The sequence below is a fragment of the Sphaerulina musiva genome, assembly GCF_000320565.1.
Source record: "Sphaerulina musiva SO2202 unplaced genomic scaffold SEPMUscaffold_3, whole genome shotgun sequence".
NCBI classification, from domain to species: domain Eukaryota; kingdom Fungi; phylum Ascomycota; class Dothideomycetes; order Mycosphaerellales; family Mycosphaerellaceae; genus Sphaerulina; species Sphaerulina musiva.
The window spans coordinates 1728046-1754598 of NW_016017385.1; the positions used below are offsets into that span (position 1 = coordinate 1728046).

Consider the following 26553-nt stretch of genomic DNA (forward strand, 5'->3'; position numbering starts at 1 on the left):
GAGTAGGCAGTCTGTCTTTCCCGTTCGGGAGAAAATCGATAAGTGTTTGTGCACTATTATTGGGAAAAGGAGCGTCTTACCGAGACCCCCCTGTACTATTGGATCAGCCCGAGCCTTGATTGCTTGTCTGCTTCTTTCGCCTTGCTCAGTACCCACATCCATACTGTACAGTTTACACATCGTTGCCAAAGCCGCGTCGGGTACTGCAGTCTGCATTAACATATCTGCCTATAATTCAAAAGGTTTCTGTTCCGCTCGGACCCCCCTGGCAGTTCCCTGCTGCAAGTGCTGGACGATAGCTCATCACCTTCGCCTTCTCCTGTTGCAAACAGTTCAGCACCTGCGTCCAAAGTGTCTCGTTGGGCCAGCACTTCTCTCAGACACTTCTTTACGACACGATACCTACTCAGCTGTGATCGAGAGCGATCTTTATCTACTGTTGGTATCACCTCCTGTACAGCATAGTTACAGCCAAACATCTCCCTCCGCCAGCCGAGGCGAACGTCATACCGCCATCATGAGCAACACCATTGGGCAGGCGAGGACGATGAAACGGAAGAATGTCAAAGGTCTCGCTCTGAGTGCACCGCCAAAGCCAGCCGTGCCTTCAGACGAGGACTCTCAGCTGCCTGGCGCTCTGGGAAACGATGGACATCGAGCAGATACCCTAGAGATAGGCGTCGAGTTTAGACCAGACTGGCGGAGCGAGGATCTGGAAGTCGTGAAAGAGCTCGGTTCTGGTAATGGAGGTACTGTCAGCAAGGTGCGGCACAAAGGCTGGAACATTGTCATGGCGAGAAAGATCATTCACGTTGAGGCCAAGAAGGAGATCAGGAAGCGTATCGTGAGGGAACTGCAGATCATGCACGAATGCAACTCGCCATATATCGTCTCCTTCTACGGAGCCTTCATGAACGAGTCGAATGACGTGGCCGTGTGCATGGAGTATATGGACGTTGGGTAGGTCGATGCACACGAATTCCGACGTGGACCCAATATGAACCTCAACTGACAAGTCCTTTTAGCTCTCTCGACAGCATATCCAAGAACTTTGGCCCCGTTCGCGTCGACGTGCTGGGAAAGATTGCAGAAGCTATCTTAGGCGGGCTCAAGTACCTGTACTTGGCCCACAGAATCATGCATCGAGATATCAAGCCTTCGAATGTCTTGGTGAATAGCAAGGGACAGATCAAACTCTGCGACTTCGGCGTGTCATCTGAATTGGAGAATAGTGTGGCTGACACTTTCGTCGGTACTGGGACTTACATGGCGCCCGAACGTATCCAAGGTAGCCCTTACTCTGTCAAGAGTGATGTCTGGAGTGTTGGTCTGACCCTCATGGAGCTGGCGATCGGCAAGTTCCCTTTCACTTCGTCAGCTGATGATGGCGAAGAGGAGGCAAGCGGGCCACAAGGCATCCTAGATCTGCTGCAGCAAATTGTTCTAGAGCCTGCGCCAAAGCTGCCCAAGAGCGAGGCTTTTCCGCAGATTCTCGAAGATGTCATTGCGAAATGTCTTCTGAAGGTACCAGAAGAACGACCCACTCCGCAGGAACTATATGACACGGATCCCTTCTTGCAAGCGGCGAAGCGCACTCCAGTCGACCTGGAGGCGTGGGCCGTCAGTATGATGGAGAGACATAACCGCAAAAGCCATCTGGCTCCCCAGCTGTCGCCGTCGAGCAGAGCACTGTTGCGAGGCGAGGACACACCGAGCCAGAGCTCGCAATCGAGTATAAATGACCACACACCCATAACTGGCGAGATCCCGATTGTGGCTACGCCTCCGTCGAATGGGACAGCTCGACCTTTCCCTACGAGAACCAGTAGTGCCAATCTTGCCCATTCACAAATGAACTTGCCCATTCGACAGGCGCCAGGGACCAGCAGACCTGAGACAGCTGGCAGCGATCGAAGCGATGCCTATAGGAGGATTGCACCTGGATACGCCGCTCATTGATGCGTGTGATGCCAGAGTCCCACCCGAACCAAGACATATCGAGTGCCGCTGCTTACATGTGGCTTTGTGCGTTCGGGAGCACGCGCTACACTACATCGATATATTGCTACGACTCAGCCCTGCAGCCTTACTGTACTTCTATGCGATGCGCAGTGTACGACGCTTTCTCCGAGACAATACACCATGACTGCGAGAGATGTCAAGATTGCAGCGCCGACTCGGACAACCTCTTTCCGCCTCCCCAGATGTCCGAACCGAGCTTGCACCAAGCCTTCGTGCAGTCCATATGCAATCTGATGCAATTACATGTTGGCGATGCTCTTGAAACACCCGAGGTCTCTGGTAGTGCTTCGAGACGTCATGCTCTATCACTGAGCCATGCCTCACACCGGGTATCGAGCAGCGAATGTGGCTAGGAACATTTGCCTACGGGGTTTTCGCACGGGATATCGTGCACCACTCTCTCGCCACCGCTCCCCTGCAGTGCCGACCGATTGTCCACGTGTAGACTTGGCAAGGTGTTTGGCATGGCAGAAATTTGCCAAAACGAGGCTACTTCGAATTTCTGTTATCTTCCGCTGTCATCTCAGCGCTCTGTGTATCCAAGGGACAAACAAATATGGCAGCACCCAGTCTGACACAACATTCTCAATTTTGCTTTGCTTTGCTTTGCGCTTCTACGCATGCGTATGAGAGGCGTGGCACTACCCTAATGGCATTTAGCCATCCTGACGTGTAATTGCTGCAGCATGGGTTGTACAGATTGCGGAGTATGGCAGCAAACCAGGGAAAATTGTTGTGAGATTGGCATATGAAGATGGTAGAATGGCAAGAAAGGCTCTGTCTGCATCTCAGGATTGGTTGCGGGGCAATGGGCATATGCGAGTGAGTGGGAGGGTCGTGCTATAGGCTGGAGGTTACATATTTGTGTGGGAGCGGATCGACGGATTGGACGAATAATTGGTTCTGTAACCTTGTCCAGTTTTTGTGCATGCATGGAGTATCTTGTGGTTGCTAACATCCGCATTGCATAAGTAAATCTCGTGGCGGCGGCTGCTGCTGCTGCTGCTTCTGCTATACATCAAGTTATAGGGGTGTACAAAAGGCACGCGTGAGCCGTCGTTGGCAAAATTCGAGCCTGTTCGGAGGTATACTTCGATACCTCCTCTGTCGTGGTATTGAGGCGCGTGGTCGTTCTACCGGTGTACAAGGCACCTATAGCTTCTCGTTGGCGGACTTTCAGTTCTAAGTGCTGACGAGTCTCGGAGGGCACATCTGACTTGCCGTAGGGTTGGTGGTAGCCGTGAACGGGGAGGAGAAAGTGGTGGAGGACGGGCACGCAAGGCACATGGGAGCACTGCTTGGCTGCTGACCGTCGGGAGGGAGCAGTTGATAGGACAGTGAGTGGTTGGTGTGGTGACAGCCAGTAGTCTGTCTCTCTGTGCCTGACATGCTGCGAAGAATCTCGACTTGTGCAGTAGATTTCCAATGTTGGTAGACGTGGTTGCAAACGGGTTTTCAGTTGCGTGGCGGAATAGGGACATATAACAGTGCATGTGCGACTGCAAGTTAGATCTACCGTGCTTACGTACGTTCAATATACGGCAGAGCGTCGCAGTCGGATTCGAGAAGACATGAAGCTTCACACAGCTCGGCGAGCCTTGCCCCGCCATCTGCTCCAAACACTCTATTAAGCTTCGTGCTCTTGGCTGGTATGCTTGGCTCCGTCTCGCTAAGCGTTGTTGATCTGCTGCGTGACCATAGGAGGTTACGAAATGCCTGCGACAAAGGACTTGCCTTTTTCCGCCGGAGTGCTCAGCAGACCATGCATCTCGCAGTGCCAAGTAGCCATCACTGCAGTCATAGGCCACTGAAGCAGGTCATGGGAGCGCGCAGTGTCGCTCGATGGTGCATGTAGCATTGAGTCGTTACTACTCGAGGGAGGAGGCTCTTGTTCCGGTCAACCTTTCAGAAGGCGAGTAGGGCTGCCACAGCCGAGGACACGCTGGCAGCTCGTGGTCAACATCTGACGAGATTGGCGGCGGAGCTCGCGCTCCTCTTCCGGCGGCCGCGACGTTGTTGATGACTGCAGTAAATGTGTCGACGCACGCTGTTGTCAAACATGCCGGAAGTGTGTTTTTTTTTCGAAGCCTCCCGTGGGCCAGTATGGCGGGCCGTCACAGGGCGCCCGCTCGTGGCTGTGGAATGTGCCTGAGAAGCTCAGTTTCTCTGTCGGTACAGGATGTATCTACGAGGTGGTAGGTAGAGGGGTTGTTCCTGAGGCTGACGGACGGGAGGCGATGTTGTGTAATAGCCATCAGCAATAATAATGGAAGGTGGTGGTGAAGTCCTCCAATAGAAGCCGATGGAAGAACTACAGTACCTACTAGAAGGAGGATCGACCTGGTGCGGCTCGCCGCCGTTTCTTCGGCTCCACTCCACTCCATCCCAGCCCGCACATGCTCTTACTAGTGACTAGTTCTACTTCACGCTGTCCAAAGGGCCCTACAGGCGACAACCAACACATACCACAACCTACCTTACGCAACCGAGACGACGCGAGCCCGAGCAAATCCATCACGCGCGCCCGCCAGATCGTGATAGCCGCCCTCGCCACGATCTCGCTGCTCGCTGCTCGCTGGTCGCATGTGGCATGTCGGCAGCTGCAGAGAACCCACTGCGCGAGCGCCTGCGAATCTGGGTGCTGCTACGCGAAACGTCCATTGCCAACTCGGACAAAGCCTGGGGTGTGGCGCGGCAGAAGCTCCTCTCCTGTAACCTCTGGATCCAGCTGTTGGTCCGTCTGACGCGCCTCTGCGAGAGCCTCCGGTGTCTCCTCCAGGACGAGAGAGAAAGAGAGCGAGAGGAGAGCGCGAGAGGAGAGAGAGCGACACCTCTCCCGTCGTCCGCTTCAGCCGGTTGCGCCCTCCATCCGATGTACTCGTCCAACCATTCTATTGCTGCCGCCCGCAGCGGCCGCACCGCGCTGGAGCATTGCGCAACACCGGTAGAGGCGTGTCCATGTACTCACCTTACTCACTCACTCTTATTCACCCGCTCGCGGATCGACATGCCCGCGTCTTGCATGCGTGCTGGACCCAAGGCAGACCCCAGTCGAGCCCGAATCCATAGGATCGTCCCTAAGCTACACACCTCCACCACATCGTGTCCTTCGTCAAACGATCGCCGCACCGTTGGTGCCAGTATCTCGTCGTCTCCTGTTTGCTGACAGCAATCCTGGTACACACGTTCCCGTCCTCGTGGCATCATGGCCGTTCCTTCACCTCAGACTCACTGCTGCTCCGAAAATTAGCGCTGAGCCGATGGCGCTGTATGCACGCCTTGTGACGATGCCATGCGCCCAGGAGGTGTGAGACCATTCGGGAACAAGTCGTAGCAGTACTGAACGATGCAGCAGTGAGGCCGGTAAGTGCTGGCTTGTGGAAGCATAAAGTAGGTTGTTTGCACGCGCAGTCATCCCTCATCGAGCTAAGTACCCTTATTGTCCTCTCTATTCACTCCCCTCACTTTCGCGCCTGAGAGCTACTGTGACCATCGTGACCAGTGGCACATGATCCGCTCACGGCATACCCTACTGCAATACACACTACACTGACTACACCTTCACCTGGCACTTATCAATCCGCATTGCTACAAACAAAGAGGGAACTGCAGACAGGAACACGAATCACAACACAAACACATCCTGAAAGACAACACCTCTCGGCATCATGCATCTCACCGGTGCGCTCGCACTACTGTCGTTGGCATGGACTCCAACCGTGCTGGGGGCAGACGGCAATGCATGGAGAGGTAGAACGATATATCAGGTCTTCACTGATCGCTTTGCGCGCACTGACGGCTCCACAACTGCATCATGTGATACAAGCATAGCCGACTACTGTGGCGGCACCTGGAACGGTCTCATCAATAGACTGGACTACATTCAAGGTCTCGGCTTCGACGCGATATGGATTTCGCCCATCACTCATCAAGTCGAAGGTCTCTCGATTGACGGCGCGTCGTACCACGGCTACTGGCAGGATGACATCAACTCTGTGAATGAGAAATTTGGTACCGCTGATGACTTGAGAGCGCTGGCGGCCGAGCTCCATTCCAGAGGCATGGTGAGTGTCATCAATGTTACCAAAGTCACATAGCCCAGCTTGCCAAGGAGCCTGCTCACTGACATTATTCAAGTATCTCATGGTCGACATCGTGGTCAACCACCTCGCCTACATTGGATCTCCCGACACGATCGACTACAGCACATTTCCCCAATTTCCCTCCTCCGAATACTTCCATCCTTATTGCTCCAACAACTACCTGCCGGACAACTTGGTGTGTCCGCCTGTGTAAACAGCTGTCTTGAATCATGCTCGTACTGACTCTCGTTCCAGACGAATCTCGAACAGTGCTGGATGGGGAGCACGAACGTGCCTTTACCTGACCTTCGCACTGAAGACTCAGCGGTTCAAGACATTTGGAACTCTTGGATCACCAAGCTGATTTCCGACTATTCGATCGATGGCCTTCGTATTGACTCGGTCATGGAAGTCAACACAGGATTCTGGGCCTCGTTTCAAGCAGCTGCTGGAGGGATCTACTCACTCGGAGAAGTTTATCTGTCTGATAGCGACATTGTTGCTGGATACCAGGACTACTTACCTGGCGTCTTCAACTATGCCTAGTGAGTTTCCAGCTGAGCGACGCATCTCCCAAACGATCGACTAATGTGCCTCTTAGCTATTTTTCACTCGTCAATGCATTCACAGATTCCGGCACCATCGCTGACCTGGCCGACATGATCAACACGATCAAGGGAGGCGCATACACAGACACATCACTCTTGGGCACGTTCTCTGAAAATCACGATCAGCCACGAATCGGAGCCCTCACATCCGACCTTACGCTCGCCAAGAACGTAATTGCGGGGACAATGTTGACCGATGGCATCCCTGTCATCTACCAAGGACAAGAGCTCTTCTACCAAAACGTCGGTTGGGGCGGTTCAGGTAACCCGTACCCTTGGGACCGCGAAGCAATCTGGCTCTCAGGCTACCCCACCGACGGCGAACTTTACATTGCAACCAAGACCTTCAACTCGGCACGCAAGAACGCCGCAAACGACGACTCGACCTACCTCACCTATCAAAACTACCCCTTCTACACCGACGACACCACCATTGCCATGCGCAAAGGCAAAATGGTCACCATCCTCTCCAACCTCGGCAGCAGCGGTTCCAGCTACACGCTCAGTCTCACATCGGGCTACGACAGTGGGACACAGGTCACCGAGCTCTTGACCTGCGGGACGCTCACGGCTTCGAGCGATGGAATCCTGGATGTCCCCATGAGTGCCGGTCAACCGAGGGTGTATTACCCGACTGCCAGTCTTGGTGGATTTTCGTTGTGCGACAGTAGTAATTCGAGCAAGCGGATTATGAAGACTCGTTCGGCCAAGTGGCGATATTCGATGGCAAAAGATTCTTGATTTTTTTTGGCACACGGATGATGATGATATCCATGAACCGACCGACCTCTGGCCACGACTTGATCTTTTTTCCTTATTTTTCTTCCATCTTATTCTTTTTTTTTTGTTTCTTGTTGTTTTCTTTTCCCTCTATTTTTTTTTCTGGAAATTCCAAAGCTTCACAATCATCGCGACTTGCATGAGGAACGAATCGAATCGAACCGAACCAGGGGAAAAGGGAACAAAGGGAAAAGGGAACAGGGAAACAAACAAACGAGCATATATTGCATGCGATGGGTGTTGTTTGTGGGGATTTGTTTTCCCCCCACACGAGAGACGTCTGGTGTGTTTTGTTGATGATGATGACGATGACGAGGCTCGTCGACAGAGTGACTTGAGCACTTTTCTGGATCTCATTTTTTGTTCTTCAGCGCTGGGCATGAAGAAAAGAAAAACATGTGAATGTGGTGGTGTGTGGTGAGCGTGTATATGATTGAGAGTGATGGTTGTTTTTGCATATGGGGAAACGCCAGAGAACAACAGCATGGCATTTTTTGGGGGAGTTTTCTTTTTCTTCGAACAGAACTGGCGTACACACACAGTCGTTAGGTACCCTACAGTAGTCATCAGCCAGCCAGCCAGTCAGTCAGTCAGTCAGTCAGTCAGTACATTGTACTCGCTCATACAAGGCCCAGAAGAATTGAAAAGTCACATATATGTCTCATAAAGCAAGGCTATCTAGTGTAAGGTCAGGTAGGTAGGTATCATCTATGAAAAGCTTTCGACGTGCAAATAGCATCCTTGCGCTCCTGTTCCCTTGTGTATCGCTCGCGAATCACTCAAGCGCACCAATGTATTTCGGACGGTCGATGTCAGTCCCAGAGGTCCGCACACCGCCACTGCAGACTCTCCACTTGCACCTTCGAGCAGATGGAGCATCAGTCGTTCGACATTGGGTCGGCCCGAGAAGAAGGTCGCGCACGAGAGGAACGATAGTCGCGTGCCTGCTGCAGATTCTTGCTGCGAGAGGAGTTGTGTCGTGGTGCCCGCTTTGTCGGATGTGGACTTTACGTTCCTAGAGACTGCGTCTGCTGCTTCTTCTTTTTCTTCGCTGATTTCGTCCTCTTCCTCCTCTACTACCGCGACGCAACAGCACGGGCCTTGCGATTTGTCGCACTCGCAGCCGCACTCTTTGGCAGCACTGCTGCCTTGCTCGGCGAACTCATCTGCACAGGTGACATATACGCTGATCTGCGCCTCGATTCCACCACGGCGCAGCTTCTCATGCGCTGCTGCGAGTTCATCGCTCACCCAACGGGCGCAGCTGCTACTTTTCACACACCACACCAAATGCACGCATCGGACGGGAAGCTTCTTGCCTTGCTGGACCGAGCGCTCGGCGAGATCCTGAAGGAGGGCAAGATTGAAAGTGATTCCTGTCGATCCCGCCAGGAGCAGCACCGAGTCAAAAGCGGCGAAGTCAGATTGCGAGCCGCCGTATGGACCCTCTATAATCGCCACGTGGGACGCGTTACTGATGGTAGCATTTCGCTCGATATCAGATGTCTCTTTGGTCTCGGCGATGAGTGCCTCGGACGATGTGTTTGCACCGTCGAGAATCTTCTTGGTAAAGCCTCGATGACCCTTCAAAAGGAAGACGAGGTCTCCATTGTGCGAGTCTGGCGTTGACAGAATCGTGGCCGGATGGCTCTGCAAAGGGCCAAACTTTGGAATAGAGAGCAGGACGTGTGATCCCGGCTGCCATCGTTTGATTGCACGGTTCGAGATTCGTATCTTAGTCACCCCGCCCTCTAGCTGTATCATTGATGCTCGGCTGACTCGAAAGTTGTTCCAAGCAAGAAGCGCAAATCGGAGGAGACGATCTGCCAGGTAAATACCAATAGGGATGTAAATGTACACCCGACTTGACAGGGCTGTGCTGGGCAGATGGAGCATGATGGCAACGATGAAGCCGAAGAATGTCACAATGTGCTGCGCAACGAAGAACTCGTAGCTGAGGTGTCGCAAAGGAGCCACTGTGCTGATGTTCATCCACAGCAGCAGCGCAAACGCTGCGATTCCCGTGGTCGGACAGTCATCCGTCTGCCATTCGAGTTGCATGAGGCCATACTTTTGCCAACCATGGCTCTGAAAAGCGAAATGGAAGATGGCCAGAAGTAGCAAGATTCTAGCAGACCATCGATGTATGACATTGAGACGTTCCCAGGAAGTCCCAGTCAAGGCTCCGATGACGCTATTCTTGTTAGTGAGCAGAATCAACAGCGGCATTTGCGCGACAGCAAGCCAGCCCGCGCGCACACCCAGTCCCTGCCAGTATTGTGCGCCCTCGATGCTATTGTCCGCAAACTCGAGCGCCAGCACAAAGGCGAGATAGACGAGGACCAAGATGATGGTCCCGAGTGGCGGAGCCTTGAAGCCAGCATATCGTGTCGGTGTGAATTGCAAATATGTCATCTCTCGACCCATTGCCGTGGCCGTGGCAAGCCATGTCAAGGGAAAGTGCTTCGGTCTCGCTGGATCTGCTTTCCGTCGCGCTGCCTCTCGCAGGCGGTGTTGTAGTGTCAACCAGCGTACCAGGCGCAACAGCATCGCGACGCCGACCAGTGCCACGACGCCATACCAGAAGAACTTGGCGTACTTCGCGCCATCTTGCTTGAGGTAGGTATCGTCCAGTAAGTCGTCGAGGAAGTCACTCGCCTGAGTCTGGTTGGAGAAGTCGACTCCGGCGGCAGAAAGTGGTTCCGGGGATGTGCTGGAGTCCATCCCACTCATGCCCATGTCCATGTCCATGTCCATGTTCATTTCCGTTTCAGTGCCCCCAGTCGTGTGGCCCTCGTGGCGTTGCGTCAAGGCGGAACGCCACGCCATGACTTCTGTGGCGGGTGGTCTTCTGTGGCGAGGTGTCTTTCGTGTTTTGCCAAAAGTGGCACTGGAATGCAGACAGCTGGAGTCACGGTTATGGTATAGAGTCAGCCGTCAGCCTCACAACATGTGAAAGTGGTGCTTTGTCTGTTCTCGCGTGTGAATATGAATCGCGGATGGAAGAACTGCGGGGGAGATGTGAAGAGAATATACCTCGCAACCATCACTTGTGACTTGCCTTCGGAATGAACAGCCTATAAGAAGGTTGCAGAGTGCGCTTTGTCTTTTTGTCGGTTTTTGAGCAAGTTTCCACTTCCCACCCGACTCTGCGAAGGGTAACTTCTAACCTACGAGGTAATGTAGCCGGCCCGAAACGATATTCTATGCAGCTCCTCATATTACATAAGCTGGAATTTGTCGGGACTCATCACTCAACTTAGGTACCTTACATATAACAACCTACATGTGCTTAGGTATTCAGTGGCCTGTCCGTATATCTCGTCAGGGCCGGTGAGCCTGCACACGCTGGCGCCGAGAATCGAGTCTCGACGTACACCTTCTGCATGTGATCCTCTTTCTTCTCAAACTTGTAGTACACCTCGTCCAAATCTTCGACCCGGACCCGATGGGTGACCATTTTCAGTGGCTCGATCTCACCCGTCTGGATCTTCTTGAGCAGATCATCCCAGTAGAGATGGACTGGCGCCTGACCGTTGCCAATGAGGCGGATACCTCTCTCCATCAGACTGCCAATGTTGAAATGGTTCGTGTAGCCTGGTCGCGTGGAACGCGTTAGCAAAAGGTCTGCGCCTACGCACAACGATATTGGGGTATACTTCAGAGACGTACCGACATAGACACCCGTGACTCCGACTCGTCCGAAATTGCGGACGCTCTCAATCATCTCGTTGATGATCTCGCTCGTGTCAGTCTCAAGACCCAAGGCCATCTCGGCAGCGTGGAGCCAGCCCTTGGGGTATTCCCCAGCCACACACTCCAATGCCACATCGGGACCACGACCATCGCACATTTCCTTGAGCTTGCCCACCACACCGCCCTTCACCCCCTTGAGTTGCGTGAAATCGATAGTCTCCACTTTGGGGTACTTTTCCTTGATGTAGTCCAGTCTCCAGTTGCAGTCAATCACAATCACCCTTCGAGCTCCGTTCATAAACGCGAAGTCGGCTGCCATTTGTCCAATCGGTCCAGCTCCCCACACGGCCACAATATCCCCATCGTACACCTTTGTATCGACCACGCAGTTCCATGATGTTGCGAGGACATCAGACAGATAGAGAGCTTTCTCGTCGGGCACATCGTCCGGGATCTTCAGCAGGTTCACATCGCCATAAGGAACACGTGTATATTCGGCCTGACCGCCCGCAAAGCCCCCTGTAAAATGACTGTAGCCGAACATACCTGCTGTACGACCTCCGTACATTGCATTCTCGATGGTGTTGCTGTTGGTCTTCTCACATTGGGAAGATAGCTTTTGCTTGCAAAAGTAGCAATCACCACACGCAATCTGGAAGCTGGCCACCACTCTGTCGCCCTTGTTCAGTCCTTTCACATCTTTTCCCATGTCGTCTACAATCCCGCAGAATTCGTGACCCAGGATGTCACCCTTCTGCAACTCTACAACGGTGCCGTGTAATAGGTGAAGATCGGAGCCGCACACAGTAGAGCCCGTAATCTTGAGGATCACATCCCTCGATTCGAGCACTTTGGGTTTGGGACATTCCACTGCGCACGCGTTAGCAGTCGTCCACATTGCCTGTTCCAGCTTATCATACTCATTTCGACCTTGTTCTTGCCATTCCAGATGAGCGCTTGCATCTTCTCGCCTGATGGATCTCCATACTTTTCGCGATCCAGCGCTGGGTTTGTTACATCTTGTGCTGTCGTTGCATTGTCGCCGTGGCCGAGTGCCTGCTCAGCCTTGAAAGCTGCCTGTGAGAGAGCCATGACTGTCGTGATTGTGCTTTGATTGGGGGGATGTCGTGAAGTCTGGTATCGGGCAGATATGTTGTTACTTGCCTACCTTTCTGGTACACAGTTGCCTACCTGGTAGAAATATAGGTATATATGGACACATGCTCTTGAACCCGCTGCCCTCTGCTGGCATCTCAAAGAAAGTACACGTCATAGTGAGGTGTGCGTGGGAAGCGAGCGGTCCACTGCGGCTACAGCAACAGCTACGAGGCGTGATCATCCTATTGCGGAAGAGAAGCGGAGGCGTCGATGGTGGTCAGAGTGCGCCATTGCACAATTTCTGCCGTGTCGATGGATCATACTGTGTTGGGCATGTACCTGATGTTTGATGGTGTGGAAGCGCGAATGGACCGACGAACCTTTCCCGTGTGCACACGATCGATGTTGATTACATAAGCAGCCATTGTTCACTTCCATCAGACACGTACTTGGCGGTAGTCTTTACAACACGAGCACCTCCTAACACTACGCGTCTTGCCGCCAATACCACCACTTCATTGTCGACAGATACCTGTAATGTACCTCCTACCTGTAGGTACATGTAGTCAGCACAACATCCACTATGAGAGACTGTCGTCATGTCTACATTCGATGGCGTTGTCGCCGAGTTCCCTGATATCCGTATCGACTACTTCCGCCAAAGCTCCTCTCAGAATGCTCGTCCGGCTCTCGCCAATTTCCTGAGCCATGTCCATTCAGATCACCTCCAAGGCCTTGAGTCCTGCCGGGGCCCCTTCATATGGTGCACCACAGCGACGCGCGAGATCTTGCTTCGGTGAGGCTCCAACAGACCCAAGCGCGGGCGTGTCAAGACCACTCGCTGATCATGTTCGAGCATTGCCAGGCTGGAGAAGTATCCGCATCGCATGAACTTCGCGACAGGCATTCTGGAAAGCCGTCAACAAACGTACAAGCATCTTCGCAAGTTACTCAAGCCAATTCCACTGGAGACGCCAACGGACATTGAGCTTGTGCCCGGTCGGTCTATTCGAGTGACACTGCTCGACGCAAATCATTGTGTTGGTGCTTGCATGTTTCTCATCGAGGGAGATGGCAAGGCAATTCTTTACACCGGAGACATCAGAGCTGAGCCCTGGTGGGTGAATGCACTGATACGTAATCCTGTCATGCTGCCATATGCTTGCAATGGCAAGGCACTCCCACAAAAGCAGCTAGACACGATTTGTAACGTTACCGCAGCCCCAATCTTGACCACTACTGATCAAAAGCTAGATCTAGATACCACATTTGCAAATAAAGGTGATCGCTACCGACATTTTCCGACCAAAGCAGAAGGTATCGACGAGCTGTTGCAGAAAGTGGCGCAATATCCACGCGAGACGGAGTTCTACATTGATGCCTGGACGTTTGGCTACGAAGATGTCTGGCAAGCTGTTTCGGTCTTTCTCCGCAGCCAGATACACGTCGACGATTACCGTTACGGGCTTTACAAGTCATTGTGTAATGGGCCGGAGCCGAAGGCCCCCGAGGCATACAAGCTCATTGGAGCAAGGATAGGCAACGAAGATCGCGAAGGCTGCCTTTCGACTCGCTATCGGCGTATTCATAGCTGCGAAAGAGGAACAGGTTGCAGTATTTTCAACAACGGTCGGTCTATGTAGCTTGCGACAGGAATCTAGCTAATACGAACAGACTTTGTACGAATCACTCCGATCATCTCTCGACATAACAGAATGGAAATGGTGGAAGCTGGTGCCGGTGGTGGTCACGGAGACCTGAATCAACAACACGAGCTCAAGATTGACGACGGTGTTGTGTATCAGGAACTCATGTCACTCTGCATGGAGAAGTTGCACGACCAGCCTAATATATCTTCCAGTGTGATCCAAATGCTCAAGGACGCGACTTCGAACGGCGGCGCAGCCATCTCACTCTCACTGTCAGATTTCTCAAGTGAAGCCAGCACTCATTCTGTAGCGCGTGGGGCGGACGAAGACGCACTCGACGAAGTGGAGAGAAACTTGCCTCTTGAGAGACTTGTCTTCTTGCTGGCAAAGCGCGCCACAAAGATCAAGGCACGCTCAGTCGCTGCTCGCACTGACGTTGCTCTACCGCCACATAGTGGACTGCCGAAGCAAATCACTTTCCCATACTCGCGCCACGCGTCCTATGGCGAGTTGTGCATACTCGTGAAGGCTCTGATGCCGCGGAACATCTATCCCTGCACCGTGGACAAGAGCAACTGGGGTCCTGAACATACTATGTCGTACTTGTTCGGCCATTTGTACCCCACGTCACAAGCGTTTGGACACGACACTATGATGCTGAGACAGTACACCGTGGACATGGACAATGCGGACTCTTTGGGTGAGCAGACTCAGTATCAGGAGATGGAGACACAGCGCTCGGCGTCTGCCGAGGAGAATCACACTCGAGCCCACGACACGCAAGCGTCTGCTCCCAGATCATCGCCTCCCGCTGAACAGCAGATGAGGAAGCATCGGAGCAACGATCAAGATGAGCCAGCTCCAGCCAAGCGCTGGAAACGATCACTGGAGCACTTCTCTTCTAGCTCTGCAGCCAAGACTGGGTTGGAGGAACTCACAAGCGACCAGATGAGAGAGGCAGTGCAGAGAATGGCGTACAATGCAGCCCTTGGAAATGGCGGCGGAGAGTGGTCCCTCGTCAGCGTTGATGGTCACGGTACCAAAGAAGAGGAGCTGTAGACTGCTTGCATGTGGTCGATGGATTGGTCTGCATTAAGATGTGTCTACGATACCGCACTTGGCACCATTTCAGCGCATTTGTAAGGTCAGGTAGCAGATGATGCTGTCCTTGCCGTGTGCCGAGACTAATATGGTATGGGACGCGACTTCCTCGGTTTCCTGCAACTTCCTTACAGCGCGACCCGATCGCAGCTTCCTCACCGCACCATTATGATAATCGGCATCTCCACCTCGCACAATACCTAAACCGAGCCCGTTCCCGTCTCTCGTCGTCGACTTCAATCTGAACCTCACCACGACCACCACCGACACACACTTCATTCCCCGCCTGCTTTCCCAATCACCTCATACACCTCATACTTTCACTTCCAGTACAGTCTACACATCACCGCATTCTTCACTTCACCACCTTAGCCATCGCTACGTCTCGCCGGTTTACTCTGCAAAGCATTCAGTATGCCTGCCTCTGTCGCTGCAAGCGAGACCGAGGACGACGAGGTCCGGCATGAAATCCATGAGATCGATATCCTTCTTTCCCATGGCATCAACAAATCAGACATTGACCGGCTCAAGGCGAACGGCTTTCACACCGTCGGAGTATGCTCTTTTCCAAGCGTGACATGAACTCCGGCTGATGAATACCCCAGCAAGTCGTGGGTGCCATGTCGAAGCAACTCAAGAACATCAAAGGCTTCTCTGACGTCAAGGTCGAAAAGGTGAAGGAGGCCTGCCGCAAGTGTTCTGTGAGTTCATAGATCACGTCACGTTATCATCTGCTAGCTGACCCGCTTGCAGGACTCCGCCTCTGGATTCATGACTGCTGGCGAGCTCGCACAGAAGCGTAAGGCATGCTTCAAGATTGGCACTGGCAGCAAGGCACTTGACAAGATCCTTGGTGGTGGCTTCGAATCAGGCAGTGTCAGTGAGGTGTATGGCGAGTATCGATGCGGCAAAACGCAGATTTCACACACCATGTGTGTCATTGCACAGCTTCCCAAGAGTGCTAGAGGCGCTGAAGGGAAAGTAGCTGTGCTCGATACTGAAGGCACATTTCGACCAGAGAGGATCAACCAGATTGCTGAGCGCTTCGGGGGTGAGTTGGTACACTACTTACCATTCTGCTTCGTCGTGGCTCCTTTTCAAGGCTATCCTGACTCCACCAACTGACCTTTTGTCACAGTCGATGGTGAGACAATCAACGACAACATCATCTACAAGCGCGTGCCAAACAGTGAGCAGCAACACGAAGACTTGTTGAAGCTGGCGGAGAACTTTACCACTGGCGAGTTTCGTCTCCTCATCATCGACTCCATCCTTAACCTGTTCCGCAGCGACTACACTGGTCGAGGTGAGCTCAGTGAACGACAACAGAAGCTTGGTCAATTCCTTCGCAAGCTTTCTGAGTTCGCCACCGAGTTCAACATTGCTGTTTTCATGACGAATCAGGTCCAATCCGATCCTGGGGCAAGCGCTCTCTTCGCCAGTGCCGATGGCCGCAAGCCTGTCGGAGGTCATGTCCTTGCTCACGCTTCTGCTACTCGTCTCCTACTCCGCAAGGGCCGTGGCGAGGAGCGGGTCGCCAAATTAATGGACTCTCCTGGTACGTCGTTGAGATTCATCTCCTAATCGTTTGCTATGCTGATTTTCTCTTCTGCAGACTGTCCGGAGGCGGAGGCAACCTACGTGATTACGCAGGGCGGCATCAATGATGTCGGAGAGTGAGCATCAGACGGCCACCACCCTTCTTCGCCATTTGCCGCCATGTTTGTGCTTTCTTGTTCGGAGTTGATGAAATATGTCCGTTTGTTGGAAGATGTGTATGTTATCGAACTTGCTAGTGCGGTGTTTCGAAGTATTAAAGCCCCGTGGCAATCCATCTTCGTACCTGATTTGACAAACGTTGTAGATGTCGATGTAGCCTGATTCACATGCTTAGATTCGGGTGCTCTGGATTGATATTCTTCTCCCTGAGGTATGAAACCTGTGTTTTTTTCCCTCTCTTCAGCTGACTCAAAAAGCCTTTGGTTGTATAAGAGGGTTGGTCAAACCACCTAGGTCGTCGGCAGACGTGAAGCAAACGAATGTCCTGTATTACCTATTCACAGAAGCTCGGTAGAATATACACACTTTTCGTCAAGGGTGTCGTTGTCATTGAGTCCTACCTGAGTATACCTTAGGTGGATTCCATGCCTTCAAAGACCATTTTCGTCGTAGGCAGCACCTGATCCGCCGCCCAATCTCCCCAGAAATTCACAACACGTCTCCTCAAGTCAAAATGATTGTCTCCCGCCTGCACATGGCCAATCACTCCCGCACGCTCGCTCTCCGTGCGTCGCGGCACCATCAGCGGTCTGCCCACGAAGCCTTCGCACGTATACAGAGCAAACCCCAAGGCCTCTTTGGCGCCCACGGGGATGCCGAGTTCGTCAATCATGGCAAAGCGAGTGTGGGGCATGTTCTCTCGGAGATAGTTGATAATGTTGGGATTATAGGATCCGCCCCCGCCAAGAAACACCTCGTCGAGTGGTACGGGAGCGTAGCGGCGATAGTGGTCGAGTAGTGATTGCGCAGTGATGCGGGTGATGGTGGCAATGCAATCTTCCGGAGTCGCTGCTCCATTCTGCGTCAACATTTTCTTGCAAATGTCTTCGGCAAAACTGTCGCCGAATGTCTCTCTGCCTGTAGTTTTGGGAATGTCATGTTGGAAATACGGCCCGGAAAGAACTTCATCGACCATCTTCTGATCGATACGACCTTGTGCGCCCATTCGCCCATTGTGATCATATTCTTGCTGTCCCTGCGTAAAGTAGCGCACAGCAGCATCAATAAAAACATTTCCCGGCCCCGTATCCAAATCATAATGCCCTCGAACATCTCCCGCGGGACTAATAGAAAAATTCGCTATCCCGCCAATATTCTGCACCGCTCGGTTCTTCGTCGCATGGTTCACGAGCAAACTATCCAGAGCGGAGAAAATGGGACACCCCTGCCTTCCCAGCGCCAGATCCGACACGCGAAAATTTCCCATGGTGGTGATCCCCGTGTTCGCGGCGATGATGGAAATCTCAGAAATGTCCAAATGTGCTCGCGAGACGTCGCGGCCGGGGAATAAATCGGGAAGAGGCAAGTGCCAGAGAGTTTGGCCTTGGCCACCGATGAGATCGACATCAGTTTGCAAGTCGAAGCCCTTTTCGGTGGCGAATTGCTGTAATGCGGATGCGACAAATTCGCCCAGACGAATGTTGAGGACGGAAATTTCTTCGGGAGAGGTTTGGTTGTCTTTGATGACGCGCATGGTTTTTTGTTTCAATTGTGTGGGGAATTCGATTTCGCCGTAGTGGAGAAGCTTCATATGGAGGGCATCTGCTGGTGTTTTTTGGGTGAAGTGGACGTGCACAATGTCGAGGCCATCCATACTGGTGCCTTGGTTGGTGCCGAGGACTTTGAGAGAGAGTGGTTGGTGAGCATTGTGGGAGGTCATGATGGTGCTGGCCTAAGGTAGAGGTAGGGTGAGTAGGACTGGAAAGGAGGACTGGAAAGGAGGAGGAGATGTTGATGAGGGCGATTTGGGAGTGAGAGGAAGTCATCCATCATGAATGCCTTCAAGTGCGTGGGAGAGGATTACAGTCTCCATTGCCATTGCCCTTGCCAGGCCAGGTAGGAGGTACTGCCCAGATACGGGACAGTATTCCAGGGGACATGACTTGAGGGATGGTTCGAGGCTGAATGCCGAATGATGTCCGTTGTCCATTCAGCGCGCCAAGAAGAAAAGAGTGGTATCGGCTAAAAGGCTGTATGGTAGCGGGGTGAGCATTAATAATCTACCGACAAGTGAAGCCTCCATCCATGCTTGACATGCTTTACCGCCACAATCCCTCTGCTGCTACACGCTTCCAAACCACATCTCGGGCGGATCAGAAGGGCAGATCATTGCCGTGATACCACGCGCACACGGAAATGACGATCAGGATGTCTTCGGTCGATCTGGATGACCCGGGGATAGGCAGTGGAAGATGGGCGTTGGGGGCAAAAGCTGAACAAAACCAACCTCTTTGGCCTTCACTCAAATGTCGATGATGGAACCCAGCATTCACTGACACTGACGAGCGTTAGAGAGGAGTGGACAAGGGCTCACAATGGCAATCTTTCAGATATCCGCGTGGAAGCGGATGAGTAGCAAAAATATTCTTGCACTGTAAGATCTCACCTTGCAATATAACTTCATGGACCACTAGGGCTTTCAACCTGCATGGAAGAAGCTGACCAGTTGGCATATACGTAGCATCCTGATTGCCAACACCTGTGCTGTCGCGTACGAAGGCTACGCACAAGGCGTGATAGGCATCGCCAACTCCGCTCCAGATTATCTCAACTTAGTTGGTATCGCCGTCAATGGCAGCGGTCAAGCAGATCGGGTGATAACGCAAGGCGGCATTACCAGCATCTACTACCTGGGTACAATCGCTGGCTGTGTGTTGGCGGGATGGCTGTCAGACAAATTTGGCAGAGTGATTGCTCTGCAATTCGGCGCGTTGTGGTGCATGCTAGGCATCGCTCTCGAGGCCTCTGCATACAACCAGCCCTGGATCATCTGTGCCAGATTAATCGCTGGCGTGGGAGTGGCACATATGAACTGTGTTGCGCCGACATGGGTCGGGGTATGTGTGTATGTGTGTTGGCATTGGAACTTGACACGTACTGATGAGAGTGATAGGAAATATCTGAGGCTGCACATCGTGGCAAGCTGTTTGCATTGGTGTACTTGTCGAACTATATCGGTATAGCAGTGAGTTGCCATTCGTTGACCCCGTGAAATAGCCACTGATTGTCTGAAAGCTGGCATACTGGATCGGATTTGGCCTGAGCTACGTGGACCAAGGTCAATCGGCTATCAGATGGCGCCTGCCTTTCGCACTGAATGCGCTCCCTCCTTTGATGCTATTCTGCCTGCTTCCTTTCCTGCCAGAAAGTCCGCGATATCTGATGAGTGCAGGCCGACCAGAGGAATCTCTCGAGGTCCTTGCTCATGTCCGAGCAGAAGGCGACTCGAGCAACTCAGCAGTTTTGGAGGAATATCATGAGATCGAACAGAGCGTGCAACAAGCCAAGACCCAGGCATCTACGAGCAGCTTCATGGCTTTGATTTGGGGCAGCACGAGCGGGAAACTACACTTCCCGAGACGCACACAGCTGGCCCTATGGCTACCCCTATTCACGCAAGTGGGCACGGGTATTGCTGCAACCACAATCTACACACCCACTCTGATTCGCCAAGCAGGATGGGGGGCAGAGAAGGCTCTGTGGCTGTCGGCATTGAACAATACGGTAGGAGTTCTCGGAACGGTCATTGCCATGTATACCATCGATCCCGTGGGTCGACGTCCCACGCTGCTCTGGGGTTCCCTCGCGCAAAGCGCCTGTATGTGGATCATCGGAGCCATGTCAGTCCTAACCGCCTCTCGACCGTCGCAAGCCACTCAATATGGGTCTGCCACTGTGGCCTTTATCTTTGTCTTCACTTTGATCTACTCGTCCACCTTTCTGATCATTAACTTCAACTGTACGTCATCCGCAATATCACCTTATGCTGATTGTATCTGCAGCCGGACTGACTGACTGACTGACTGAACATAGATCCTGCGGAGATATTTCCCACCGAAGTTCGATCTCGAGGCATGGCGTTTGGTATCTCCGGCTGGGCCATCGGTCTGGGTGCTGGCACACTGTACAATCCCGTCATGTTCAACTCGATTGGCGGATACGGATTTTTCGTCTATGGGGGTCTGAATCTCTTGTGGTTTGTTTTGATCTACCTCTTCTTGCCAGAGACGAGTCGCAGAAGCCTCGAAGCTGTCAACAGACTGTTCGAGATCAAGAGTCCGTTTGTTCGGGATATGGAACGCCATTACAGACAGTACGAAGATGCTGGCACCGCAGCGTCAGAGGACAATATGAGTGGAAAGGTGGAAGAGCGTGCTGTCCACTATTGAGGCTAGGTATGATTAGATTAGATGGATGGAATCAGGACATACCTAGGTATATTATATTATATTATATTATATTATATACAGTCTACAACACTACAACACGCTGTCTTGCTTCTCTCTGCTCTCCCACTCCCAGCATAAGACTTCATCGGGTAAAATTGCCACATTGTATGCCAAGTCTCGGCTACTGATACCGCGGGCCAGCACAACTTTCCCGTATACCTCCTCCATCCTCCTCTCCTCCATCCTCCTCTTCTCACCAACTGACCATGTCCGACGAACCACAACCGAGTTCCAAGAAAAGACGAATATCAAGAGCATGTGACTACTGCCATCAGGTGAGCAAGCGGTGTCGCGTAGTGCCAGCTCAGTCACGTTGCCAGAATTGCATTGCCTTCGACCAGCCATGCACTTTCGACAGACCTCAAAAGCGTCGTGGAGCGCCTCGTCGTCACCCCCATGCCAATGGGCATCAGGAGCCCTTGTGGCAGCCGGATCGTGAAGACAGTGTTCCTCACTCCAACATTACGAGAACCGCCACGAGATCCGTGAACAAGGCGTCCAACCGTCCACCACTTATCCCAGAGCAGACTGCTGCACTTACTTCTCCCACTCATGGCGACACGGCAATTCCTGGTCTCTGGCAAGCTCCAGTTCACTACAGGCATGCCACCATCATGGATCTCGTAGAACTCTTTTTCGAGATCGTGTATCCCATATTCCCCCTGTTCCACCAGCCTTCTTTCATCCGTCGAATATCACGAAACGAGTACCTCACGGATCCCTCTCTCTTCGCAGTGACGATGGCAGTATGCGCTCTCGTGTCGGCACGTGTCCGAGACGGGGCAGTCTTCAGTCCGCGCTGGGATGTCTCAAGCTTGCGAGAGCCGCCACCAGATATCTACTACAAGGAAGCTATTTGGCAGCTCGGGAGTGAGACTGCAGTGGGCGATATCAATAACCTACGTACTCATGCAATTCTGGCACTCGCAGCGATTCAAGATGGCAAGGTTCGTGATATGCACGAACATCTTGGTCGATACCACACCATCGTTGCCGCCGGAGGACTCCACGACGAAGTCAATTGGCCTAAGAATATTGGTATAGTGGAAAAAGAAGAACGTCGGAGACTGTTCTGGTCGGTCTACACTCTGGATATCTTCACATCCATCGTTTGGGGAGGTGTCATCCGATCGCGAGAGTATCAGTCCAGCGTGTCCTACCCAACTGAAGCCGATGATGACATGTTCGACGATGCTGGGTTCGCAAGCATCACAGTACCGAATGGTCAGCCGGATACATCGCCTGGCGCTCTTCATTCGGACTCTGGTGCTATCAGCTGGATTGCAGGACGCAATATCGTCATTGATCTCTATCGAGTGCTGGAACATATCATGATGCGGCTTTGTGCTCGCAACAGCCGTGCTCAGAGACAAACACTCATCGACGAAGTCTTGCATGCGTCGGACTCTCTGTCACAAGAAGCGGTTCTTGCAAGCGTGATGCAGATGCATGCCAACCTGCCACAGTGTTTCAAGACGACTAATCCCATCACCTCCAAACCCCGACTGGACAGATTCGGATTCCAAGCGGCAGACATCATCGCCACGGTGCAGTTGCTGCGAATGGTTCTACTGTCTGCCACGGGTGCGAGCATTGCCGAAAAGTGCCAAATCGCGAACGAGGTGGTGAGTGCCTTCATCGCCATACCGACCGCTTACCACCACGCCATCAGCGTTCCATTACTGTTCCATCTCGGCGTGATCGGACAGATACTCGCCACCACTCTGGGACAAACGCTGAGTGAGATTGATTACAACAACATCCGCGGCGTCATGATGGCTATGATTCAACTGCTTTCCAGCTTGGAAGGTTTGCACGCCAGCAAAGGCGCCAGTCAGCGGCTCAGAGACCAAATCACACGCATTGATGAGTACATGACGCTGCAAAGGCACAGGACCAGCAAAGTGCAACATATTCGCTCAGAAGCTACAAACTCGATGCCTCGGCCAGAACCGGAGACGGTCTACGCTACCACGTTATCTCCTTATAGCTCTCGAGCGATGGACGAAAACATGGATCTATCTCCATTTCAACTCCCCTCTGAGATTTTGGGCGATTTGGATCAAATTTTCGATTTCTCGCAGGTACCGTGGAACATGACCTGAATGACGAGTTTCTTTTCGTGTGTGGGACATCTTGGACCACGCTTCAAATTTTGTTGTTAAATACCTTGCCATTCACAATATTCACCAGCTCCGAGACTGGCTCCAGGACGTCTTGTCCTGCACCGAACTGGACACCTTGACGCATGACCGCACGATAATTCTTCCCTGGGCTGATTTTGCCCAGCACGTACGGCTGTCGAGACTCCACTTGGTCTGGCACAGGGATACTTCTGCCTACGATGGCCTCCATCCCTTGCCATGCGAACGTGATGGCTTCTTTCGCATCTGCTGGTACACCAGCTTCATCGAGCATGACGATTCTCGTTTCGGGAAATGCTCGTGACATGTAGTCCACGATATTGGGGTTCTTCGCTCCTCCGCCACACATGAAGATTTCCGCAAGAGGACCATACTGCTGGGGCATGTAGCGATGGTAGTGGTCTACGATCGCCTGTGCTGTGATTCTCGTTACTGTTGCAACAATGTCGTTTTGCGAGAGACCTTTTTTCAGGCCTCGATCGATCAGGTCGTGGGCAATCGTGTCTCGGAACACTTCGCGCCCTGTGGTCTTGGGAGGCGCCTTGGAAAAGTATGGATGTTGAGTGAGGAATTCGTCGACCATTTCTTGGTCTACTGTTCCAGCACGACCCATGGCACCATCCTTGTCGTACTCGCGCTCGCCGTTGGTGAAATGCCGCACAACTGCATCGATGAAGACGTTGCCTGGCCCGGTGTCGAAATCAAAATACTCTTGATTCAGCTTTCCATCGTGATCGGGTGGAATGAAGCATACATTCGCAATACCCCCAATGTTCTGGCATGCTCTGAGTTTTCTGGGGTGATGAAGGACGAGAGAGTCGAAGAAGCCAATTAAGGGTGCTCCTTGACGTCCGGCTGCTTGATCAGAGACTCGAAAGTCGGTAACGGTGGTGATTCCCGTTCGGCTGGCAATGAAGGTACCCTCCGCCATGGTCAAGGCTGATTGTGTTTGGCCTTGCTCTGGCATGCTGAGGAGCCAGATGGTCTGACCATGGGAACCGATGGCATCGATGGTGGAGGTCGGAATGTCGTGTTTGGACGTGAATTCCTGCACCGCTCTGGCAAACGTTTCTCCCAGAAGTACGTTCACTTCGGAAAGTTCTTCGGGCGTCGTGGTATTCTTGAGGATCATGTTCATGACGCGCTTCTTGATCTTCTGTTCTAGAGGAATCTCGTCATATTGGAGCAGTTCAAACTGCATGGGCGCCTCTGGAGAAGACTGTCGGAATCGGCATAGCGCACAATCGATGCCATCCATGGATGTGCCTGAGTTGAGGCCGAGCACTGTCATATCCAGGGAACTTCCATCGCCGTGGACGCCATTCGTCGTAGGGTGGCCATTTCCTGGTGTTGTTGTTACGTGGTCACCGTTGTTCGTCGTCCTCGCCATGATGCCTGTGAGCTGTTGATGGTCGTCAGATGCAAAATGAAAAAAGACAGCACTGCTTGATTCTTCAAATGCTGAGGCTCGTCTGCAGAGATGGTGCCGAGAGTCCTTCCTTACTGATGCTGTGGTATTCCATCAGCATTGCTACTCCTCAGCTGTTACCCGCTCCGAGCATGAGGGACGGTCGGCGGCTAAGCGGGTAAACGTCCAATTGTCCGGAGAAGGGTGGCAAAGGAGGGATGATCTGTCGGTAGTCGTGCCGATGTCGATCAACTGGTGCATCAAGCCAGCCCAGCTCTGCCACGTGGAAGTGGAAGTGGGAGTATTCTGGGAGTGCACGTGAGGGTGCTGGAAATTTTCCTGGCGACGGAGATACCACCAACGATCAGGTCATGTCCTCTGCTCCCACTAACTGGCCGAGTCGCGGTACTACCAAGTCACGACTGCGATTGAGTACTGGAAATTGTATACCGTGGCTACATGAAAGTGTTTGCCTGTCTGACCTGGAGCATGAACGACATCATACTCTGTCCAGTTCAGCATCGTACACAATGCCAGCATGTCGACGAGCATCGTCCATCCACCCGAGAACACGCAATGTCTCCTGGAGGCCAATGACCTCCCCCGCCGCTCCACGCTCTCTCGACATGATCGTCTGGGCGATCACGTCTGCTTGATACCACATTCCCCACCCGCGCTCTACTGGCTTGTCGATGACCTCTTCCTGCTCGATGCCTTGTCCATCCAGATGCTCGGAATCATACCACTGCACTTGCAGCTGTTGTGGTCTGATCGGGGGAAATGGTATCGCGACCGATGCTTTCGTCGCTTCGATTCGGATCGAGGGGGCCGCCTTTTTCGCCTGTAGGCGTTGATAGAAGGCAGGCTTGCTCGAGCCTGGCAAGGTCATACTCGTTGTCACTATGGCCACGGCCTCTTGGGCGTCTGTTGTGGAATCCCGTTTGGTCAACATAACTGTGGTGATATCGTCTACTTCGCCAGCGACACCGGGCACACTCATCGTATTGGCATAGTCCACTCGACTGGTTCTTGCAGTAGTAGTAGTAGTCCCTCCATTGAGACTCAAATCAGCCCATGTCAGAGCATACACTCCTTGGTCGAGCAGGCTGCCCGCGCCGGCCATTTTATCCAGAAAACGCGAGGAATGCGACAAATCCTCCGACACAATGGGAAACGAGAAATCCGCAAACACCCGCTTCACTTGCCCGATGCGAGGAAGAAGCTGATCTTGGAGATAGCGCGTGGCAGGAAGGTATCGGGTCCACATAGCCTCCATCAAAACCACGCCATACTCCCGCGCCAATTCCGCACATTTCTCAAACTGCTTCGCATTCATCATCGCAGGCTTCTCCACCAACACATGTCGTTTCTTGCTCAGCGCATATCTGACGTGCTCGTAATGTAGAGGATGTGGTGTGGAAATGTACACGACATCAAAGTCGCCTGCAGACAACATTTCCTTCCAATCATGATAGATTTGGACTTTTTGGGAACTGGGAATCTCCTTTTCTTGCAGCCAGGTTTGTGCTCGTTCGCGGGATCCTGTTGTGCTCAGAGCTACGAGCTCGTGCTTGATGGTGGAACTATCTGTCGCTGGCTCTCGTGGTAGGAGAATGTCGGGGAAGAAAACACCTGCAATGGACGAGAGTGAAAGGGCTGCCCAGCGGCAAGTGAATGATTTGGAATCCATTTTTTTCCTTTTCTTTTTTCTTCGGCCGTTTCACCACACGCAGAACAGTCGTTTGTCGGGATCTGTCACGGGGGACACAAGTAAAAGGAGCCTGAACGATCCAACATGATGATTACAATCGAACTCTGAAGATCCTGCAAACCCAGTTCAATACTGGATGGACTATCACATGCACAATGCACAAACGTCGGTCCCGCGCAAAAGGAAGTAAGGTAAAATTCCATCTCCTCACATACGTCCGAAACAACATTGACCAGAGCGCCTAAA

The 26553-nt window shown here is 52.6% G+C and overlaps 10 protein-coding genes across 10 annotated transcripts; 5 read left to right on the forward strand and 5 right to left on the reverse strand.

The window, feature by feature from the left end:
- Positions 1-170: 170 nt before the first annotated feature.
- Positions 171-3471, forward strand: SEPMUDRAFT_148231 (mitogen-activated protein kinase). Its single transcript, XM_016904791.1, has 2 exons — positions 171-960; positions 1026-3471. Exons 1-2 carry the CDS (start codon positions 518-520, stop codon positions 1957-1959), a joined length of 1377 nt encoding a protein of 458 aa, XP_016762677.1. The 5' UTR covers positions 171-517; the 3' UTR covers positions 1960-3471.
- Positions 3472-5482: 2011 nt separating this feature from the next.
- SEPMUDRAFT_148233 (glycoside hydrolase family 13 protein) lies at positions 5483-8062 on the forward strand. Its single transcript, XM_016904792.1, has 4 exons — positions 5483-6086; positions 6160-6300; positions 6360-6649; positions 6706-8062. The coding sequence occupies exons 1-4, from the start codon at positions 5691-5693 to the stop codon at positions 7451-7453; spliced, it is 1575 nt and encodes a 524-aa protein (XP_016762678.1). The 5' UTR covers positions 5483-5690; the 3' UTR covers positions 7454-8062.
- A 138-nt stretch (positions 8063-8200) lies between these two features.
- Positions 8201-10255, reverse strand: SEPMUDRAFT_40136 (Ferric_reduct-domain-containing protein; the record flags this gene model as incomplete). Its single annotated transcript, XM_016908772.1, has 1 exon — positions 8201-10255. One exon carries the CDS (start codon positions 10253-10255, stop codon positions 8201-8203), a length of 2055 nt encoding a protein of 684 aa, XP_016762679.1.
- Positions 10256-10717: 462 nt separating this feature from the next.
- SEPMUDRAFT_63030 (GroES-like protein) lies at positions 10718-12367 on the reverse strand. Its single transcript, XM_016909621.1, has 3 exons — positions 12109-12367; positions 11165-12058; positions 10718-11089 (listed from the first exon to the last, which is right to left on the reverse strand). Exons 1-3 carry the CDS (start codon positions 12278-12280, stop codon positions 10785-10787), a joined length of 1371 nt encoding a protein of 456 aa, XP_016762680.1. The 5' UTR covers positions 12281-12367; the 3' UTR covers positions 10718-10784.
- Positions 12368-12885: 518 nt separating this feature from the next.
- On the forward strand, positions 12886-15536 carry SEPMUDRAFT_63032 (uncharacterized protein; the record flags this gene model as incomplete). Its single annotated transcript, XM_016909622.1, has 4 exons — positions 12886-13082; positions 13152-13492; positions 13541-13915; positions 13961-15536. The coding sequence occupies 4 exons, from the start codon at positions 12886-12888 to the stop codon at positions 14992-14994; spliced, it is 1947 nt and encodes a 648-aa protein (XP_016762681.1). The 3' UTR covers positions 14995-15536.
- A 1570-nt stretch (positions 15537-17106) lies between these two features.
- On the reverse strand, positions 17107-18226 carry SEPMUDRAFT_148238 (UPF0075-domain-containing protein). Its single transcript, XM_016904793.1, has one exon. The coding sequence runs from the start codon at positions 18020-18022 to the stop codon at positions 17168-17170; it is 855 nt and encodes a 284-aa protein (XP_016762682.1). The 5' UTR covers positions 18023-18226; the 3' UTR covers positions 17107-17167.
- Positions 18227-19130: 904 nt separating this feature from the next.
- On the forward strand, positions 19131-20984 carry SEPMUDRAFT_162646 (general substrate transporter; the record flags this gene model as incomplete). Its single annotated transcript, XM_016908014.1, has 5 exons — positions 19131-19189; positions 19277-19652; positions 19709-19780; positions 19831-20554; positions 20629-20984. 5 exons carry the CDS (start codon positions 19131-19133, stop codon positions 20982-20984), a joined length of 1587 nt encoding a protein of 528 aa, XP_016762683.1.
- A 787-nt stretch (positions 20985-21771) lies between these two features.
- On the forward strand, positions 21772-23267 carry SEPMUDRAFT_148239 (uncharacterized protein). The gene has a single exon (XM_016904794.1). It carries the CDS (start codon positions 21785-21787, stop codon positions 23147-23149), a length of 1365 nt encoding a protein of 454 aa, XP_016762685.1. The 5' UTR covers positions 21772-21784; the 3' UTR covers positions 23150-23267.
- On the reverse strand, positions 21772-24518 carry SEPMUDRAFT_82940 (UPF0075-domain-containing protein). Its single transcript, XM_016910324.1, has one exon. It carries the CDS (start codon positions 24477-24479, stop codon positions 23193-23195), a length of 1287 nt encoding a protein of 428 aa, XP_016762684.1. The 5' UTR covers positions 24480-24518; the 3' UTR covers positions 21772-23192.
- Positions 24519-25095: 577 nt separating this feature from the next.
- On the reverse strand, positions 25096-26286 carry SEPMUDRAFT_132196 (NAD(P)-binding protein; the record flags this gene model as incomplete). Its single annotated transcript, XM_016902480.1, has 1 exon — positions 25096-26286. The coding sequence occupies one exon, from the start codon at positions 26284-26286 to the stop codon at positions 25096-25098; it is 1191 nt and encodes a 396-aa protein (XP_016762686.1).
- Positions 26287-26553: the final 267 nt, after the last annotated feature.